The following is a 22955-nucleotide window of genomic DNA, read 5'->3' as shown; positions in this document are numbered from 1 at the left end:
TATTGTCCAACCACTAGTCTAATGTCTGTTCGTCATACACCCGACTGTTTGTTAACCTGTCCATCTATCTCCGCGTGCTGATTTTCTGTCACTAACATTACAACCACCAGAGGACGTTTCACACGAAATTACACTTCTTATTTGATGTCATTAGATAAAGTTTCATGTAAAAAAAGTTATCCTTTTATTATTTAGTGTACCCTTATTATATTTCTGCCCGGCATGGCCGAGCGCGTTAGGCGTGCGACTCGTAATCCGAGGGTCGCGGGTTCGCATCCCAGTCGTGCTAAACATGCTCGCCCTTTCACCCGTGGGGGCGTTATAAAGTGACAGTCAATCCCACTATTCGTTGGTAAAAGAGTAGCCCAAGAGTTGGCGGTGGGTGGTGATGACTAGCTGCCTTCCCTCTAGTCTTACACTGCAAAATTAGGGACGGCTAAGGTTTCTCCTCCTGGTTGGGGGTTGTGCGGTGGGCTAACAATCTACTCACTTAAAAAACCAGCCTGTTAATGAATTTGCAAGAGATTGCGGCCCTATGTTCCTTCATGGAATCGAGAGGCATAAATAAAATAATAATATTATATTTCTAGAATATAATACTTTAAGAACTCTTTATTTCTTAAAGGATCAGTTTTATGCCCTAATGACTAAGACGTTTCTAGTCATTCTGTCATTGACTTTTCTTTGTAGCACGAAAAACTGTGACCATTAGAGATACGTCTTTTTTCATTACTGTAACGTTATTCAATTCAGTGCATATTGCTAAACCTTACCCACTATAAAGTTATTCAACCCAGATTCCCCAAAACGTATTGTTCAGCAATGAACGTATTACATCTAATATTGGTAGGAATAAAAGGTTATATCACCTTTACAATTTATTGTTAGCAATTCTACCAAGTCCATAACAAAAGACTCCCCAGTGGCACAACGTTATATCTGCAGACTCACAACGCTAAAAAACATGTTTCGATACCCATGGTGGGCAAACTACAAATAGACCATTGTTTAGCTTTGTGCTTAAATTGGACCAAACAAACAAACCCTAACAAAAGGGTTAAGAAAACTTTCCATTTTGCAGTCACTTCATACGAAGCTAAGGCGTTTTGTTAGCCCTAACCATTTTCCACCATTAGTGTAATACACATGGCCGCTGTACTTTGATGAGTATTAGCTGATGTGTTGCTATCTCAAGCCTACAACTGCTTTCTTTAGGTCATTAAAACTGTGAGGCGACTAACAAGTTCCACTGGCTCCTGTGAAACATAGTTCAGAATTTCTTTAAAACAAAAATTAGAGAACACGTTCTATTTAACTACTAATCAAATATCTTGTTTTTTACTAGACACATACACAAAATAACCAAAACCAAACTTCAATTCTAAACAACTGGTAATTCATCTCTCTTCATCTCTGTCCAAACAACCATTGCTATGTCTCCTACTGGCTGTTCTTTGATAATAATCATTATTACTACGTAATAACCAGTTTGAGGGTAATTTAATTATCACTTTCACTCCGTGTGTGTGTGTATGTATCACGCACGAGTGTCCTCGCCAAAGTAACTTTTCAAAAACACACTCGATTTAAACTGATATGGGGAAGAGTCCTTTAAGTTGTGGCGATAGCAGAGCAGAGGTCATGTAGAAACATGTTTTGAGTGATCAGGGCGAAATATTTATTATAAAGATTTAATGTCCAATTTATTGCAGAAGAAAAATTATCACACTCGTTAAGTTATGATGACGGTATTGAAGAGGTTAAGGTTTGTATCTTTTAGATAAATGTTACTAGAAATTAACGTACTGATATTACTATGACAGTTTAGTTTTAGGGTTAAGTTTTTATTCCTAGCATGTAACGGATTGAAAGTTTCGGATTTGAGATCGTGATACCAACAAAGATACTTCTTCGCATGTTCAGTTTGGGTGGGCGTGTTAGTTAATTTCATTATTTGGTTAAGAACAGCTGATTCGGATGGCTGGTTCTCTAGATTTGTTGTCTTCTGTCTGGTTCACAGTCCGAAAATATGAACAGCTATATTTTAATTACAGGAGTTTCGTGATCTAACCTTTTAGCCCACAGTGAGTATAAAGTTGTTCAGGTCAAAACGCTGTTCAAAAGAGAATTCTTGGCTAGTTTTGTAACGATGTGAATAATAGAACGTTGTTTTAACGTCTGAAAGACGAATATTGTATCAAACAAATCAGGTGTTTTTGTTTTTCTACTAAATCAATTACAACTTCATAAGCCAAAGTTTGTGTATATATATCATTTTTTTCTTGGTTAACCATATTAAGACATTTTTATCGGTTTTCCCATAACTAATTAATAAAGCTTTACAATTTACCGACCCATGTCTAACAAGAGATGTCTTATCTATATTAGTTGAGAGTTTCACATCGTTTTCGGCAAGATTTAAAAAGATTTGTTCGTTAACCATAGCACGTATGTTTGAGATCAATGTCCAGCTGTTTCACGTGCCGGTTGATAATGTGAGTAAAATTAATTAGCTTTGCTTTAATCAGAATGCCGTGTCTTTGTGAGTGCATACAGCTCTTTAATTCTCCGATTACGTTGCTTCTCTATGAAGTCAACAATTGGACCGTAACGCTCTGACAGAATGACGTCATGTAAGGGCTATCCAATCAAAAATGAGAAAGTTCCAATATAAAAAAAAAATCTAGGGTTAATAGGTGTTTGAAGAATAATATAATCTTGCCTATAAAGTTTTCTAACGTGCTGCAAATAAGAAAAAAAGAAGGCATTTTCCAACGAGGGAGTGAAGATTTTTATTCTGAGCGGAGTTGTATTTTATTACTTTCTGGTACATAAGAAGCTCCATTCTCTCGCGCCCGGACTGTGGAGCCGTAAGAGTTGATTGATATAGGACATGAAACTAAAACTAAACTATCTAGCTACAAACATACATATATAAGACTTGAAATTTATAGTTGAATATTTTTCTTCCCTTTTTTCTCCGTATGATTGTGTTTAAAAAACATAAATGAAAAGCAAAATGGTGTTGCCAAGTGCGAAATCTTTTGACATATAAAATGTTCCGTTTTATGACAGAATAATGAAGTTGTTTTACTTTTTGCAGTTTAGTTTTTTAAATTTTTAAACAGTTTAACTTATAATATATATAGTGATTTTTTTCACGCTTTCCAATTTGTTCTCATTTCTAGTGTCGTTTGAAAATAAGGTTGGTTCTTACCCCTGAAGGGCACGTACACAAATCTATAGAAAGTTGTGGCAAGGAAATTTTGGTTTAATTACAAATTTTAATCAATATTATTTTTGAAGGTTGAATAACATATTATCCCGATTTAACGACTGACGTCCATGTCCTGACAGTTTCGAAAGAATAATTTTTATTTGAATTTTGTGATGATTTGTGTCCTAGTCAAAGTAAAGTTACACACTAAACTCTTATTCTTGTCTTAGAGTTTAACGACAGTTCTGACACGAGAAAGATTTATGGTACTAACACATTTCGAAGCCAGGTTAAAAGTGGGACTGCACGTGGAAGATATCGATTTTGGTGGGAATTATGAACATTATAAATATTTCTGGAACTTTATCTAAGTTTCCGGATCATTTGCAAGAACAAAGTTTTTTTTTTAAGCTGTTACAGAGAAATCTATAATCGCCTATACTTAACTTTTGTCAAATTTCGAATCTATAAGCAAACAAAACATGTTGTTTATTTTCAGATAAGCATAAATGTTTATTTTTTTACGAACTTGCCTCCCTACTTTTAAAGTAGGGCGTTTTTCTCGGCCGTGTTGAGAGCAACCCTCACCAGGTGGCTCACTTAACAACATCAATGACTAGCTAGCTAGCTGTTAGCTTGACTATAATTAGTCACCTTATATTTTCTGGAGTAAGTTAAAATAAGAAGTAAGATCCACCCAAGCGAATCTGCCCAAATAACAGACTAGATTGCTGGTTTAGTTAATGATTACTTTTCGGGATCATGCCGGTTTGAACTAAACGTGTCAAGTTAGGGCGGTGCTTTTTCTACGTTTATCAAGTATCATGGGAACTCGGGTGGGTCTCCGTTCACTAAAGCTCTATCTATCTGTCTATCCAGCTCTCTGTCCGTTACTCCATTCATCCAACAATCTAATGGGGCTTGTAAACTATTGTAGTCTCTTAGGATTTAATGTATAGTGTGATTGCTGTTTGCTAAATAAAAGCAACATTTATTTTTTACGTGCTTACTTTGTTGATAACATGATAAACCAGTTTACGTCAGTTGAATTAATTTGAATAACCTTACAAGTGAATAAAGTTAGGAATGTTTCTTTTCTAATGATTAATTTCTCACGGTTTAGTCTACTTTTGTTTAAGGAATACCAGCTTTCCAAACAGGTTGCGAGGAATTTCTACGGATCCATATCCATTAGCTTATCTGTGAGACGTGCCAAACGCATGAATCACGTCGGCTATTTCTCCGGAAGGGATTAGTGCTAACGCTTTCTGGTGTTTGAGCGGGTCTACGTGCTAACTGAGGGAGGACGTGCTTTGGCGAGCACTGTGAATACTAACAGAAGAAGAATGAGGAATAAATTTCTTTCATTGTCGATAAGGGTCCGAACTTCTCTTGTGGCTACGAATGGAATATTGAACCCAAGTATGGGTGACCCTAGTCCAAAATATAAATCTTGAAGTGTAATATGTCTTTCTTCCTAACCCCTTTGTTCCGCTAGGTGGCCCGGCTGTTATTGTTTCCAACTTTCAAGTCCCGTTACTCTAAATAAATAAATAAAAACAAAAAGTAAAATATATATATCGCGCTCGCTGCTTTGGGTCTGTGGGCGCGTTATAAGAGTGACGGTCAAATCCAACTGTTTAGTTTTGATACATGAAATCCAAGAGTTAGTGATTGACGTCAGGGACGTCTAGTGCACATATTATTTGAGTTTCTTTGTGCAAATATCCTAAAAGTAACAAACAAATCGTAGTATGCAATGCTTAAGAAGCAAGACACAAAACATTCGATCATTTTTTTAAATTATCATTATTAACACTTCCATAATTATTGTGTATTACGGAAGTGTTTCTTTGTTATAACATACGGTATACGTGTGTGTGTGTTTTCTTATAGCAAAGTCACATCGGTATACCTATTGAGTCCGCAGGGGGCAATCGAATCCCTGATTTTAGAGTTGTTAATCTGTAGACTTACCGCTGTACCAGCGGGAGACTTATATATGTCATAAAATTCGTAATGTCGATTAGAAAGACAGTATACTTTAAACAACACGCATTAAATGCATAAATGCATATATATATATATTATGTTAATATTTATGACTGATGTCAGCTAAATACACATAGTTATGCTGTTCACATCCTAACACTCAATTTAATGAACGTGAGTGAAATGTTAGGAACACTTTGCTAACAAAGTCGGAATATCAAATGTATGATTCAGCATTGGTCCTAAGCCAGTGGGTTAACAAAAACATCTCCAACAAATTTTATATTGATATAACAACAAAAACACGATCATTTTCTGATCTGGTAATAAAAATACGACCATTTTCTGATCTGGTAATAAAAATACGACCATTTTCTGATCTGGTAATAAAAATACGACCATTTCCTGTCTTAATAATTGAAACACCATCTTTTACTAATCTGATAAACACGACAATTTTTTTTGATCTGTGAATAGAAATATCGTTTACTGATTTATTAATGTAATTATGACGACTTTTCTAATCTAATATGAAAATTATGTTATCGTTAAAAACGTAAAATTTAATCGCACTGTGTTCATAGAATAACACACAAAGACTAAATTGTTCTAGATATCTGTTAAAATAATAGTGGTGTTTTAAAACAAGTTAAACCTAGGTATTTCATGCAACAACTCTCGGTTTACATATTTCATTATGGTTCAGTTCGAATCCAACTTTACATAGTGTTTTATGGTTTAGTTAAAAATCCAAACTTACATATCGCATTATGATTCAGTTCTATTTCAGTTTCACATATCGTGTATGGTTCAGTTGGAATCCAACCTTGCATATTGTGTAATGGTTTAATGTGAGTGAACCGTTCTTAACACAGTTTAAAATAATACAAACGTATGGCGATTCTAGTATGGTAAAAGTTACAATACAGTTAGACACACGGGAGATGCGTAGTGATTTTAGTGTAATAGGAGTTGTCATTAGAGATGGTGTAAATTCATAATTATTTCAACTGGATAAACCTCCGCTTTAGCAAAATGAGCGAACACTGTGTGTATAAGATGTACCTTAAGTCCTGAGAGATGAGTCATACCAAACGTGATATTGAGATCTGTATGGAACTAAACATCGAGTGTATCCAACATTGTTAGAACTTATCCATTGACGCATAACACCGGTGCTGTATTTGATGTGCTGGATCACAGCATATAAGATCTTAGATCTTAGACTACTGGTTTTTAAATGGGATAGAAAATTACTTTCAGGAAGTAGAGGACGGGTGTTTGGCATACTAGTTATACGGTTCAACTAAACGCCGATGTCGCCACTGTGGAACGCGAGGAGTTGATGTGTACGTGTGTGTGGTACGTGGTAATATTTTAAAAAAATAACTAGGAGCACATTACAACTAGGCCCATAAACGGCATGATTATTTTATCATTTTTGACCATTGCTGATTAATTCCAGATGAAATCAGTTAATGATTCCATACCCTAAACCGCACAACGATCCCAGATTTGCAAGAATTATGCCAACGTCTGACGGATATGACGTACGACACTCCACTGTTAATTCCAGCTTCTTATTGTATGCTAACTTTAGACGGATATGAGCTATGACACCTATATTGATTTTAGCTTCGTAAAATTTATGTTAAATTCACACAGGTATGGGCCCGGCATGGCCAAGCGTGTTAAGGCGTGCGACCCGTAATCTGAGGGTCGCGGGTTCGCATCCCCGTCACGCCAAACATGCTCGCCCTTTCAGCCGTGGGGGCGTTATAATGTGACGTTGAATCCCACTATTCGTTGGTAAAAGAGTAGCCCAAGAGTTGGCGTTGGGTGGTGATGACTAGCTGCCTTCCCTCTAGTCTTACACTGCTAAATTAGGGACGGCTAGCACAGATAGCCCTCGAGTAGCTTTGTGCGAAATTCAAAAACAATGCAAACAAACATACAGGTATGACGTATCGAGCTTCGCTATTGACTCCAGCTTCATGAGAGATACGCAACTTGAGGAAGATACGATGAATGACACTCCGTTAGTTCCTTAAATAACACGTTACGTGTTATTTATGTTTATTCTTTCTGACAACAAGCCAACACAGTGCCTACTTTTTGAGTTTAGCAAGAATTAGACACTGTGTTGGCTTGTTATCAGAAAGGATAAACATAAATAACATATGACGTGTTGTTTTAATAATTGCTCATTATTATTCTGAAAAAAAATTATTCTGAGAGTTGAAACATAAAAACTTCGACGTTTAGACTTAGTAGAAATCAGAATAACTCGAAATTTGTGGAATCAAACAGGGTAAAGATGTGTGCATGTCTAAAAACTATGCCACGCCCTCTTAAGCTACATAAAGTTCCATTGGCTAATAATCTGCATCAGGTGAACGGGTTAGTCCTAACAATGCTTGAAACTGTTATTCTCAACCGTGGGTTCTTTAAGTGTTGCGAGCTTTTGTGTTTTAATTTTACAATAAACACTTTTGAAAACCTTACCCCTGTAGAACGGGTTTTCTAGCATTTTCATATTGTAATACAGAAAAACTAAACATACAGGGTTTACATGTATGAGTTTATTCGCTTTTCAACATCTACTTCAAAAACTTTATAAGAACTAGCTTCATGATATACTGTAAGTGTTAAAAATATTAAGGTGTCTGTTCGATTTTTCGATATTTTAGTAGATGGCACTAGTATTGTCGAAAATGTTTCCAAGAAAATAATGGTTGCTAAGAATAGACATTTAGTAGTTCGTACTTGACAGTTTAGTTTTACTAGTGTACAGCGTTCCAAATAACATATCATATCTAAAATAATGTAAAAATCCCACATAAGCCTCTACATCTTGTATTATCTTCGAAAAATATAACTGAGCAAGAAAAAGATCTGTAACCCTGAATTTTTACTAATCCGATTTCCTTTCTGACAAACAAAGTTACAAACGTTTATGTACTTTTGATTTCAGTTATGTACTTCAGTTGTAATTATGGTTAGAGACGACTATTTACCAAGACCCGTCACTAACGATCTATGGACCTAGATTTAGAACGAGCTATTTGGGCTGTGTAACTACATTTGAAACAGTGATAAGTATCCATTTTTCTCGGAAACCCAATTTTATCAGTTCAAAACAAAACAAAAAGTCAAACAAAGATATTGTGAGACAGTATGCTACTAAGCGTATTTATATTAACAAAAAATATATATATTTAATTTTTTTGCAACGAAAAGACTGTAGAAGATAACACCTTTTCTGTTAAAAATATTAAATAAATTACGGGGGTAAAAAGCACGTGGTGATTTTGTTTACATTGTGGTACAAATAACTGCTAACTTTTATTCCCAGGTTCGGGTGTAACATCGAAATAATCTGTTGTAAAATGTAATAAGAAGTATTTTCATATTTTGTTTACAGTACAAATGGACTCGGCATGGCCAGGTGGATTAAGACGTTCGACTCGTAATCTGAGGGTCGCGAGTTCGAAACCCCGTCGCACCAAACATGCTCGCCCTTTTAGCCGAGGAGGCATTATAATGTGACGGTCAATCCCACTATTCGTTGGTAAAATAGTAGCCCAAGAGTTGGCGGTGGGTGGCGATGACTACCTGCCTTCCCTCTATTTATATACTGCTAACTTAGGGATGGCTAGCGCAGATAGCCCTCGTGTAGCTATGCGCGAAATTCAAAAACAAACAAACAGTATAGATGGCTAAAGAAGTCGTTAATGTCGTTTTAACATAAAGTCACACAATAGGTTATCTGTCCTTTGTCCATCGTGAGGAAATCGAAACCCTGATTCTAGCATTTTAAATTTGTAAGCATAACGCTAACCCTCCAGGAGACACTCAAGAGAAAGAAGTATGTAAATAAATTGTTGATAAAACACGTTAGTTAGGGTAACATTGCCAAACACGTTAGTTAGGGTAACATTGCCTTGTTACTTAACATTGTCGTAACCACAATGGAAGAAGACAGTAAATGTGTACCTTACTTTCTGAGGTTTATTTTCAGTTCGTTATTCACACTTATTAAATCGTACAATTTAATGGTAACTTAAGACTTTTCTTTATCAATAAAATGGTAAACGCACCCCTAACCTTCTCATAGCGTCATTTAAGTGCATTTGCCTCAAAAATGGGATGGTTCTTTGAGGTCTCTTTATACGCCCCACTCTTTTCGAAATCTTGATTTCTGTTGCTTTTGTTAAATAAGACGTTTGAGGTTTTGAGAATGCAATGCTGAAACAAGCTCACCTTCCACTTTGTGTGTGTGTACATACCAATTTTGTACGTGCTCTTTGAAGAAGGGATAACTCCAATATTTTTCTGAACTTATTTGTAACGGGATTATGTATAGTTCACGTCACCAGGCAGTCACATTTCATTATAAGAAGGTAATTAGTGTTTTCATTAGCACTACTCTAATTAGCACGTTATTTTGAGTGAGATTAAAGGGTTTTTTTTTTTCTTGATACTCAACACTTTGCAAGAACGGTTAGATGGGAATTTCCTGGAATATCAGAATCCTTTTGGATTTTTTTTCATCCTAACATTAACTGAAGTAGATAGCGTGATAAAGCTGATAAGCTTGTTAATGGAAATATTAACTTGTGGTTTACCCAAAAATAGAATGATGAATGATGGCATGTCTGAATTAAGACCCTTAATTTATGAAAGAAGATGAAAATTAGTAAAATATGATATAGTCGTGCAATACCTTTCCTTTGAGTTTCATTAAATACATGTCTTTTAAAGGTTAGTTAATTCTATTTATTAATATTATACGTCAAAGGTCAGAGTATTTTGACATCTTCTTGTTTCGTACACTAACAAAGTGAGTAATATAATCATTATCTGGATGATAATAGTATATTGGTTTTGACTTGTCAGTTATTCTTGGTCACGTGGATGGTAACTTTAGCCTACTTACCTTAACTCACAGGTCGTATACTGGGAAGAAAAAAAAGACTAAAATGAAACATATAATAAATAAATTTCACCAGTACATGCTCAGTGTTTTACTATTTCTGTAAAAACACACGAAACTTACAAATTTCATAGCTTGTTCATGAGTAGTGTCTGTTTTTGAATTTCACACAAAGCTAGTCGAGGGCTATTTGCGCCAGCCGTCCCTAATTTAGCAGTGTAAAACTAGAGGGAAGGCAACTAGTCATTGCTACTCACCACAATACTTGGGCTACTCTTTTACCAACGGATAGTAGGATAGACCGTTTATTATTAACATTATAACGCACCCACGGCTGAAAGGGCGAGTATGTTTAGTGCGATGGGAATTCGAACCCGCAACCGTTAGATTACGAGTAGAGCGTCTTAACCACCTGGCTATGCCGGGCCAAGAGTAGTGTCTGACTTATGTGCCAGTTAGAAAGTAGAGAGTTCGAAATAAATGTATTTTTAAACATTAATAGTTCACGGACGGTCTTTTTAAGAGAGCTTTACGCTCTTGACAACTTGTTCGACATTTATACTGATTTAGGTAATATTAGTTCAGGGTATTATGAGTTAAACAATATTCTTGATATCAAGTTAGCGTGAATTAAACCGTATTATTTAGCGTTAGATCAAGTTAACATACTATAATTCACATTTTCTAAATTTTAAGTCACGTTAACATGGATTAACCCGTATTTGTTTTAACTTTAGACTAAGCTAACATGAATCAAACTACATTCTTTACTTTAAGTCAATGTGGAGCAGACTGTAGTTTTTAATTTAAATCAAGTAAGCATGAATTAAACTACAGCAATTGTTTTTGTTGTTTTTTTCCACCAAAACCTGTAACTTCAGTGCATATCAGTAGGGTATTAATGTTGAGTCAAGAACCTTATGCCAACCCCTGCATGTTGTAAATTATAATGTTTAACTGTTTAAGCAAATGGGTGCTTATTTTGTGCCATTCTGATTCTTTAAATAACCTGTCTGCTTATAAGTTAAAGCACGAAACATATCAGATTACCACCAAGTAACGAAATAAAGCCATTACAATAAGAATAATCATACGTAGAATTAAGATTCACTCTGACTCTGTCATGATAAATAGGGGGGTGTAATAAATAAAACTTATTTTTCGAGAAACAGAGATGTTATCTTTAAAAGATTTTGTTACATATAGTTAATTCATGTACTAAATACATCACACGCCTTGTGTGTGTGTGTGTGTGTGTGAGGCTAACATCACCACTTCCACCTCATACCAAGCAAACCTACGGACTACTGTGATGACATGCTGGGATTGAGATACACAAGAACATGATTTTATGGCGAAATTCATTGAGAGAACTAGGCCTTATCGGGGTCATGATTGTTGCTTATGGTCATTGAATATCATGCACTGTGGAAGTGGTAATGCATATAAAAATATGAAGAACACGAAAGACGCATATGACAAATGGAACATGACAAACGGAACATACGACAAATGGAACATATGACAAACGGAACATATGACAAATGGAACATATGACAAACAGAACATATGACAAATGGAAATTCGCGTTAGTGGTTGGAGAATCCTGTTAAAGAAAAACATCAAAGCATTATAAATTTGGTTTACGGTGAATTTACAGCCTTTCCACAGAGCAACTGAATTATGGCTGGAAAATCACAGCCCTTTCCACGAAAAAAAAAATCGTATAGTAAGATGGATAAACGAGGAAGAGCCATGGGACACAAAAAGATCTCAGTGTCCTAAATGGAACGGAATAATTTACACATCAGAACGTCCAAGATAACAGTAGACTCAGAAACTATACGAAAGCCAGAAAAGAGTACTACCCTTATATCTAAAGTGAAAGTCATTACGAAGGTGAATCCTCCAACCCGGAAACCCATAGCAACGAAGAAGAAATTGTTAATCACATAATGATCAAAATTTTAAGGCGACGAAGGCTCAGAGACTTCTAGCCATACCTCAAAACCGACAGTTGTTTTCACACATCCACAAAAGGTGGCAGAATGAGCTGTATCACAATAGTTGCATTTAAACACATTTTTTTTTAAGTTTCCCGATACATCTCCAATAGCTTTTTGCGTCCTTGGTCTAATTAAACGTGGTTTTGAAACCCAGTATTTTTCGTACAGTATTTGTGGAAAGTTCGTCAAAACGTATGATCAACAGAAACGTCGCTATCTTTCTCAGAAGATTAGTACAATGGAAATTGCATTGCCTGATAATAGTACATAATTATAATAATTATAATGAGTAGGTGCAGCAAAAGCCTGAACATGTTTTTTTACAAAGTACGAGTAACCTTCAGTATATGAAACTTAACCAATAGATGCGATGAATACATAATTGTCCTCTGTTACAAATATTCGTGTATGTAAGAGGTTCTAGGATTTATTTGATACTTAAAAGATTAACAGAAAAATGGATACCATCAGGATGACTAGAAGAAGATGGAGGACAAAAACCAGAGAAGAATTATAGCGTTTACACTTAAATGAAACAAGAAGCCTTCACTTGCTTTTCTTTTTTTACAACAGGAAACCACACACAATGTACAATAACTACAGGTTAGAACAACCCTTATAGTTAATCTAAAACAGAAGGACAAAGATACAACTAGATAACACTGCAACAATCTTCAACAGACACTTGACTCTTCTCTGTCAACCGGTTAGATCAAGATTTCTTGTAGGATTTCACTGCTCTGAAAGTGTTACGAAACTGTTGCTTACAGATGGTAACATCAAAAGCCTGTTATCACAAAAATGACCACTGGATATTACTATATGAAGTCAAACTAACGACCCGGAAAGGTCGGTTTCCAAATAGTGATGAAAATCCCCCTAAGGAATTGCAGGTATACTCAAACACCTTTTGCAGGAGTCAGCATCATACTGATGCAGAATCAAACTCGCCCCAAGTTAAAGGCATCCCTTCACCTCTTCAAGTACTGTTTATCAAGAAACATAAAAAACAAAGGAATGAAAGTCAGTAATGGTCTGTGAACAAAAATCAAATAAAACAATAAAAAAAGCACCCTGGCATGGCAAGGTGGTTAGGGCGCTCGACTCGCGATCTGAGGGTCGCGGGTTCGAATCCCCATTACACCCAACATGCTCACATTTTCAACTGGGGGGCCTAATAATGTTGCGGTCGATCATACTATTCGTTGGTAAAAGAGTAGCTCAAGAGCTGGCGAACTCACAACGCTAAAATCCGCTTTTCGATTCCACGTGATGGACATAACAGGTTGCTCAATCAAACAGTTTCATCACATGCTTCTAAATTTAAAATAATTTGTGTTTTTGAATAAAAGAACTTGTCTCTGAAAACCTAACCACATATTTTGAGTTCTTGGCGCTTTCCCCATGTTTTTCTTTATGTGTTAGTTTGATTTATTGGAAAATGCTCTAAGAACGTAAGCGTTTTAAATGCCTTTTTCTTCTTTCAGATGGGATCAACGAAGTTTTGGCCGAATGCCAACTTATTGTACGTCTGGTGACAGAGTCCATGTTGTTCAACAGCGCCACTGTGCGGTTAAATGACATGACACAAACTGAATTCTTGTCCCCGCTGTTTGATTACTTCATCGAAGGCCTCGCCGCTATCATACCAGCTCCTAAAGAGAATATATTCATATTCAACGTACAGGTATGAATGGCGTTTAAGGATATATGTGTGTAGACCATACATAAGTTATTGGTTTAATAACCAGTTCACATGTGGTAATACAAATGGAGTATTATTAGCTTATGTTTAAATTACAAAAAACTTAACAAAATACCAGTAACGACAAAGTACAAAATATATCACCAAACAGGCTTAACGCTCAATTATCTATAGCATAGGTTACTTCTACCATTAAATAACACTCCAAACAACAACATAGGAAAACAAACAAATATCGTTCTAATACGATGTCATTGACCTTCACCCTGACATTACAGATGGTAATGACATAATAGAGCGTAAAGTATGGAAATTTGTATAATACACGAAAAGAGCAAAACCCTTTCTTTAGTGGCTTACAATTTCCCAGTAGATTTTTAGTACAGAAACTCAATAGAAGAACTGACACTTCGTATGTTACCCCTTAACTTGACTTCTACATAAAAGTCCTAATTTTAACTTGAAGGAAAGCAGAATCTAAGAAGATAAAGATCTGCTGTCTCAGTATTATTAATATTGCAGTTAACTGATTCCTTATACATCATACCTCGCACGTGTCCCTCCTCACAGGGCTGGAATTGTGAAATGTTACAGTGAGATCACGATTAGAACCACGATACTGTATAGATAGTATTAAACTACCAACTAAATCCCTTCAAAATTTAACAAGACATGACGGGAGAAAGAAATACACTTTCCAGTTACAGAGAAGGAACACTTGCACTTCCTGCTAGTTCATGTATAATTAATTCTTTGTCGTACCTTAAACTGAAAAGAACTGTAACAATCAGTCAGATATTTATTTCAACTCCAGATACGTGATATTCAGAAGAACAAGTTTACAACGTGAAGACTATAGTTAAAACAAGTAAAGTGCTTTTAGAATAAAGTTTGAAAAAATATGTCCATTTTAACTTGAGCATTTACGCTGAAAAAAAAACCCGACAAAACCAACAGCCCGGAAATGTGTCAAGTGTTGTTTTTTTTTTGAGGATGTTTGTGTATCTCACTGCATCGTTGATGATTGCTTCTGCAGTGTTGCCTGTTGAGAAGTACAGGATGCACTTCTCCTGTCAAAAGTTGACACCTTTTGACAAATGGATTTTTCATCTTTAAGTTAAATATGCCGGATTCTGTGAAGCCGGAGATTTCAGAAGAGCCCTTGGAGGCTAAGAACGCGGCCAGCTTGTCAAACACATCTGTCGCGGGCAGCTCTCTTGTCGAGGACAGACCGGTGGTGTGTGGGCAGGCAAATATTAATGTGATTAAAATAAAGGACATGAAACACGAGAGAAAAAAACACCCTTCATCTCGGATGATGACGTAAAGAACGAACTCCGAACTTTGTCGCTTAGCCAATGAAAGAAACTCTTGAACTGAACGTCATCTACCAGAAAATTCATCCAGGAAATTAAAACATTAGTGAAACCTGTGGTATTAAAGACAAATAAAACAGTAGGAGGGCCTTACCAATAGACTAGGAACTTTCTTCTAGGAAGTTATCACGACAGGTAGAAATCCATCGAAATGCTTAGCAAAGTTATTTACGAGTACTTCCATTTTATGGATTAATATATATTTTGTTATAATTAATGAAAGGATTCATATAAGGAGAAAGTAATAACTTGTGGTAAAAACAAATTAAAATATTTCTGTACAAAACAAAAACATGTGATGTAATGGATGCACCAGTCGTCCCTAATTTAATAGTGTAAGACTAGAGAAAAGGCAGCTAGTCATCAACACCCATACCTACTCTGGGCCATTCTTTTACTAACGAACAGTAGAATTGACCATTATATTGTAACGCCCCATGGCTGATAGGATGAGTATACTTGGTGGGCGGTACAGGGATACGAGTTAAGTGCCTTAACTATCTGGCTATACCAGACCCTATTCATGTAGTATATTCCACCTACATTACAACGCCCCATGGCTGAAAGAGCGAGCATGTTTGATGCGACGATGATTTAACCTTCGATCCTCAGATTGCGAGTCGAGCGCCCTAACAACCTGACCATGCTGGGCCTACAAAGAACAGGATTTATTTTCGACAAAACATATCACCAATTGTTATCATTCTACATACTACTGTTGAAGTTTATTTATTTATTTATTGTTAAACACAAAGTTACACAATTTATTATCTGTACTGTGCCCACCACAGGTTTTACAGCCCAATTTTGAGCATAAAAAACTGTCAGACTTACTGCTAATCCAGCGGGAAGCTACTTTTAAGGACGAATAGGATCTCAGTTTGACTCTCTTTCGATCTCTATACTTTCACCTTCAATTTTTTTCTATCCATTCAATTTTCTTAAAATCACAATTGCTGTTCACACTTATAATAAAAATAACAAATTTATCTTCTAAGTCCCTGATATGAACACATCTTTATGATATGAATGTATGTGTATTTTACATCAGAAAATACTATTATATACCTTTTACCAAAAGCGATCAATTTATGGTGGCATTAGCTTGCAAACGAAACGCCAACCAATGCAAGTAAGTAGTTCTAAACATGTTCCATCAAGATTTTGTATCGGCCGTGGTGACCACGGAACATGGCTAATGTACACGTCCATGATCCTTTAAATAATATCTGAATACTTAGTGAGAATTATGAATGAAATATTACATTTATATTAAGTTTACAGACTCGAAATTGTCACTCGGTGGTATATTTTCCACGAAATAAAAACTGAGTGTTGCAACTGCCAGTGAGTGATCTCTTTGTACGGTGTTGTAATTCTCAAACGGTGATATATTTTTAATACATTTTAAACACAATGTTTTAACTACCAATTGATTATATATTTGCAACGTATTTAAAGTACAGTCGAAACTGTCAGGCGGTAGTCTGTTTGAACATATTCTTTAATAAACACTGTGTTGTAACTCCTTGTGAAGGTTGCATGAAGGATTGTGTTTTGAACAAAGGTCGATCATGTTTTGATCAAATTTGCAATATATTAAAACATAGTGTTGTAACGCCTTGTCAAAGATTTATTTAAATATACAATGTTGTAATTCCCAGTCGAGGATTTATTTGGAATGTATTAAAAACACAGCGTTGTAACTCCTTATGAAGGATTTATTTGCAATATATTAAAAACACTGTTGCAACTCCTTGTCGAGGATTTATTTGTAATATATTAACAACACAGCGTTGTAACTCCTTGTCAAGAATTTATTTGTAATATATTAAAAACACAGCGTTGTAACTCCTTGTCAAGGATTTATTTGCAATATATTTTAAAACACAAAGTTCAATCTGGAACAGTATTTATCTTAAGTTGTACTTCTTTAGGAATCTTTCTTAAAATAACTTGTGGTATTTCATTCTTAATACTAAGCCTATCTTTAAACCATTTATCTAAACTGAACGGTATGTTAACGACTAGGGGCTCTATTCCCAGGGGTTTCTCTTATACCTCTATGTCAAGTTGTATAATGCAGTGTCATCAAAATGTCAAGGAATAAAACCTTGTTTTATTTTGAGCCTCACTTGTCAAAAATATTTGAAAGGCATGAACGCATCTGAAACCCGAGAAAAAACAGCAACAACAAATAAATACATGCATGAGATTATGTTTTCTAGTCTTTTAGACCATGTGGTTTGAATACATAATAGTGTTATAAACTTTTACTGTAGTGAGTCATTCTTCAAAGGTTCAAACGTAGCATTCATGCAGTTTAAATATTTATTCCTCAAAACACTTTATATTCATGATGAGTTTGCTGTTATATGTACTTTTCTTACATCATTTGACATTTTATCAAACAAAACTTCTAGAGACTAAACGTACACGTGTACGTAGAAGCTGGCTTTAGGTTCAAAGTTATTTTCGTTCATCTTATTATTTCTTTAACACGTTTTGTGTTTCGAGTAGAAGTCGATTATGTTTCAACTGAAGGACGATCGTTTTTTAGTTAAAGGACGATTATGTTTTGATTAAAGATCTGAGTGAAGGTCGGTCATATATTTTTTTTGTGTTTTGAAAGGTCGATCATGTTTTGATCAAATTTCAATCATGTTTCGGTCCCGACATGGGCAGGTGGTTGAGATACACGACTCGTAATCTGAGGGTCGCGGGTTCGAATCCCCGTAAAACCAAACATGCTCCCCATTTTTAGCCGTGGGGGCATTACAATGTATCCGTTAATCCCACTATTCGTTAGTAAAAGAGTAGCCCAAGAGATGGCGGTGGGTGGTGATGACTAGCTGCCTTCCCTCTAGTCTTACACTGCTAAATTAGGGACGTCTAGCACAGATAGCCCTCGTGTAGCTTTGCGCAAAATTCAAAAACCAACAACAACGCATCGTGTTTGACGAAATACTTTTCCAACTTATTATGTAGTGTTGGGCCAAGAGGACAGTTTGGTATTTAATATTGATGTCACTTGGAAACCTAGGTTAAAAATGCATTAATCTCTTTAGAAATACCAAACGTTATTACAATCCTACTAACCTAAAATCTATTCTGTTTTCAACTGACTAATAAACTAATTAATTCTGATCTACACCCTGAAGTAACATTTATTCCACAAATGACTAATAACTAAGATATTCTAGTCCCGAGGGTAAAATTAACGTCCACAACTTTTCTGCTGTTTGGTGTTGTGTCACGTAATTGACTACTACATTCATAAGGGATATTCTCCACCCCAAGGTAATATGTGCATTCACAAACTTTCTGCTGATTAACAGTCTGTCTGTCAGTGTACTGAATAATAAAGTAACTACAATTACATTCTTTGCACTAAGTTAAAACTAGAATTCACAGAGTTTCGGTGGATTAACAGTCAGTCAATAGCTAGAATGATGTTCTCCACTCGAAAGTAATTTGGTTTCCCAATTATTATTATTATTTTCAGATATATTTATTAGTGATCACAAAAATAACTGGTCATTTTCTTTACCACAGGATGACACTGATGTCCATGCTAAGATATTGAATGTGAGCTTTTCCGCCCGTCGACCGGATGTCCGTGATCCTAATGGCTTCTACAGTCCACAGTATCTCCAGGAGCGTGTTTATCTGAACCGTGCTATACTTGCTAAGCTGGCAAATGTAGAGGTAAATTATTGTTGGCTGTATTATTGGGCTATTGCAAAAATAAGTTATTGTTAGAAGCGTACGTACTTGAGTACGTATCAAACAGTTGTTGTTAGTAGTGTAAAACTTGATAACATAACACAAACGAAAAGTTATTAGTTTCAGAATCTAGGAACATCATATAAATATGTAACAGAAAAATTACTGTCTATAATATATATATATATATATATATATATATATATATAATTACATTATTGTTCGTAACTTTCTTAAAGTCATAAAGAGCATTTGATTTTAGCAGAAACTCGTGTTGACATATCATTAAGTTAGTGTTAGAAACTAGAATGTAATTAAATATAACTTGTTTTTCCTCCCTGTGATGAAAAATAAAAGAAGTTTCGTCCAGGAAAATCCACCAAAACAGAGCCGTGTATTTATTGGTAACGTTTCCTCAGCATCATTGTTGTTTCCCACACGAATAAAAGTTAATATATATTGTTGGTAATGTATAACTGGAACAAAGTAAAATGACTTTTGTAAACCCAACGTTGTTTAATTATATATTGTTGAGAGTAGGCGTTAACTAATTCTTGAATATGACCTATGAAAGTCGAAACGTTGTTCACTGCTTTATTAGTAAAAAAAAAGTGTTAATACCCATACCAGCCGTTCTGAGATGCGGGTGTTAATTAATATCGTGTAGGTGGTAGCACTACCTATATAGTAATGGCTCGGATAGCTTATGGAAATAACATTTTATATATCTTCTCAATACTATACAGTGTTTCCTTTTATAACAATATCTATGTAATACTGATTCATTAGTTCTGGTAATATGTGTAAATATTATAGTAAATAATTTGAACTTATTGTTCTTTCTTCAGGTTATTTTTTATTACATGGTAACCTAAAAACCAAAACAATGGTGTCAAACAAAATTCGCTTATGTGACGTAGTTTCCGCTTTCATAAATACTATTAATAACCAGTCGTGATTTTAATGCAAACGATTTTATCATTATTCCTTTATGTTAATTTTCTTACAAAAATTTGAAACAGGAATTAACAGCCAATAATAAATAGACAATAAGCATTACAGTTGGAACCTCATTGTATTTAGAACTTAGTTATTTTCTGTATTTTGAAATATTGGATTAAAAACAAACAAGCAAGTAAAGGGGGAAAAAACTAAAAAAAAAAGGAAGGTAGCTTAGGGATGGCTAATATCAACTCTTTAAAAACAATGCAAACAAAGTAGTAGCTATTATGTTGGTGTCACTCCTACATAATAGCACGAGCAATAATTAATATATAACAACACATATAACTATTAAATTACAACCGAGTTTATTTTATCCTGTTTTTCTCTGTTAACATTCTAATACACTGTGCGCATGTGCTGTTATGTGAGGCTCCTTACATTGATTTTGTAAGATTCATATCAGCCATCCTTCTATTTACTTCCTATTGTGAAAAGTTTTTCATGATTGTGTAAATCCTGCTTACTGTACTAGAAGCTATTGCTGAACGTAATACTGTGAGTGAGGTAACATTACTTCCCTGAAAGAGAAAGTGTTATTACTCATTAAAATATGAATAGGTTTGTTTATTGTTAATCACGAAGCTACTGAATAGACCCATTATAGGTATCAAAACCTGGATTTTAGCATTTTAAGTTTTAAGACTTAAAATTGAGCTACTGAGGGACTTCTGAATGAGATATAACTATTTTACTGACAATGATATAAACCCTATTTAGTTTAAAAGAAATCATTTTTAGTACTGAAAATCATTAAAATAAAAGTAATTTTCTGTTGATAATGTAAACCACGGGTAGTGTTTACTATTGTCCTCTAGGCAGTTAAATGTTTGAATATGTTACTTTACTGTTTAAAAGGTAAGCTGTGGTTAGTCTACAACATCATATATTTGAGAGTGAAACATTTGATTATGTTACTTGTACTTTACTCTTGATAATGTAAACCATGGGTTTACATTGTAAACATGTAAACAATACTATGGTACTGTTGGCAGTGAAAGATTTGGTTAAGTTTCTTCCACTTTACTCTTAATACTGTAAACTGTAGTTAATATACAACATGATATTGTGGCAGTAAAAAGACTTGACATGAAGTAAAACCCCAGTAGACATTCGAGAAGGTTTTTCTTGGCGGTTAAAACTTTGAATAAGGCACTAATACTTTGCCGTTGACATGACAATTTATTACTGCAAATGCATTATTAGTAGTTAAAAACTATGATAAACGTATTAGTATATTATTGTTATTAACGCAAGTTTTGAATAATATCCATAAGTTATTGAAAATCACAACTAACAAAATATCATATCTGATGATAATGCAAAGTCGGAAGGAACAGTTGACAGTAAAAACTGTGAAGAGATACTAGTACTTGGCTAATGGTAATTTAGATCCTAATTAAAATATACTGTAATGAGAGTATTGGTAAGTAAAACAGGAGTGAAACGCTAACAATTTACTGTTAATAATGTGTGTTTTGGTTAGTGTAATGTAATAAAACCTATTAATGATAGTGAATGCCGGATGAAGGACTAACAGTTTGCTGTTAATCTTAGTGTAATGAAAGAAGTTATGGGCAGTGAATATTCAGTGTTGTTGATTTAGTATAATAAAAATAATTAGCAGTATTAGTGGTGGATACTGAGAGGTAGTAAAAGTTCTGAATTTCACTAGCTGTCCCTAATTTTGCAGTGAAAGACTAGAGTGAGGAAAGCTAGTCATCAACACCTACCGCCAACTTCTGGGCTACTCTTTTACAAACGAATAGTTACATTATAATGCCTCCACGGCTTAAAGGGCAAGCATGTTTGATGTGATGGAGAATCGAACGTCCTGGCCATGCCAGGTCAAGATAAAAAGTACAAAATAAAGAACTTAATTTTTAAAACACTTAACAGCAAACAACAAAAACATTCGAGAAAGAGTGAAAGCTACTTTGAATCTGATATAAAACAACACTGATCTAATTAAAGAGTCGGTTAAAAAAATAGTTTATGGTTGTTTTACAAAGTGACAATAAAATATAAATACAATAAAAATATTACACTAATTCTTAACACCACCAACAAAAGAAAGAAAAACGAAATTCTTAGTTAGACATCTAAAAGAAATCTTTTTGCCAGAGATTTCTGGTAGAGCTGGAGTTAGTTCAAAGACATATTTCAGAATTACAAGAAGCACCTAACTTCCACCAATCAGATTTACCCCTGAGACTCTGTAACATATTCGTCATCTTGGTTAGCTTACCATTTCTAAATCCTTGTTGTGATCACGTGTTGTTCTACCCGAACAACAACTTATCTAATGGACAAACGTAAGCGTAAATATGTTGATGTAGGTAGATTTTGTTAAGACAATGTCGTCTTGTACTCATCTGTTCCTCTTTACGAATGCATTAATAGTATCATAAATTTTTATTCCCAAGAAGAAATAGTTACTTAACCAATAACATTTTCGACACTATTCGCAAAAAGCAAAACTTTATTTTCTGGAGCTATTTTTAGTTCTTTGTATTTGAAGCGAATTCCTGCAAACAAAAGAAGGGAGTAACTAAGGGCAACATGGTTTCTGTAGTTGTGTGTATGAATACAACTGAAATAAAAACTCTGAAGAACACCTGACAAAACAAGACACAACAACAGGGCTTCTAACGTTTAGAAAATATTGGTAAAGATACTTCAACGATATTTTTGAAACTTCGAAACACGAACTATAAATTAATTAGTTCTTAATAACGCTTCACTCTTGAATGAAGTTAATTTTGGAACATAAACAGAGGGAAGGTGTCTTCTTAACAATTAGTGATCAACAAATACACAGGTTATATACCTCACTTCATTCTGACCATGTCAAAAACACAGAAGTACTACACATTATATTAGATAAGAATTTATCAAAACTCCAATACAGGAACCTTGGGTAACTTAAAAATATACCTCTTGGAAAATGAATACCCATAACAATACATCAGCAGCGTTTTTTTAAAACATACAA

General features: G+C 34.8%; 1 protein-coding gene across 4 annotated transcripts in view; it reads left to right on the top strand.

Moving 5' to 3' along the window:
* Positions 1 to 22955, top strand: part of stan (Protocadherin-like wing polarity protein stan) — a 204497-nt gene that overhangs the window by 85959 nt on the left and 95583 nt on the right. For all 4 annotated transcript variants that reach the window (XM_076457472.1, XM_076457469.1, XM_076457470.1 and 1 more), the window contains exons 2-3: positions 13639 to 13838; positions 18788 to 18940. In XM_076457472.1, coding sequence (XP_076313587.1) covers positions 13639 to 13838; positions 18788 to 18940 — 353 coding nt within the window. The remainder of the gene's footprint in view (positions 1 to 13638; positions 13839 to 18787; positions 18941 to 22955) is intronic.

Source organism: Tachypleus tridentatus, chromosome 9 (assembly GCF_004210375.1).
Source record: "Tachypleus tridentatus isolate NWPU-2018 chromosome 9, ASM421037v1, whole genome shotgun sequence".
In the NCBI taxonomy this organism is placed as follows: Eukaryota; Metazoa; Arthropoda; class Merostomata; order Xiphosura; family Limulidae; genus Tachypleus; species Tachypleus tridentatus.
This window is presented reverse-complemented; position numbering and strand designations above follow the sequence as displayed.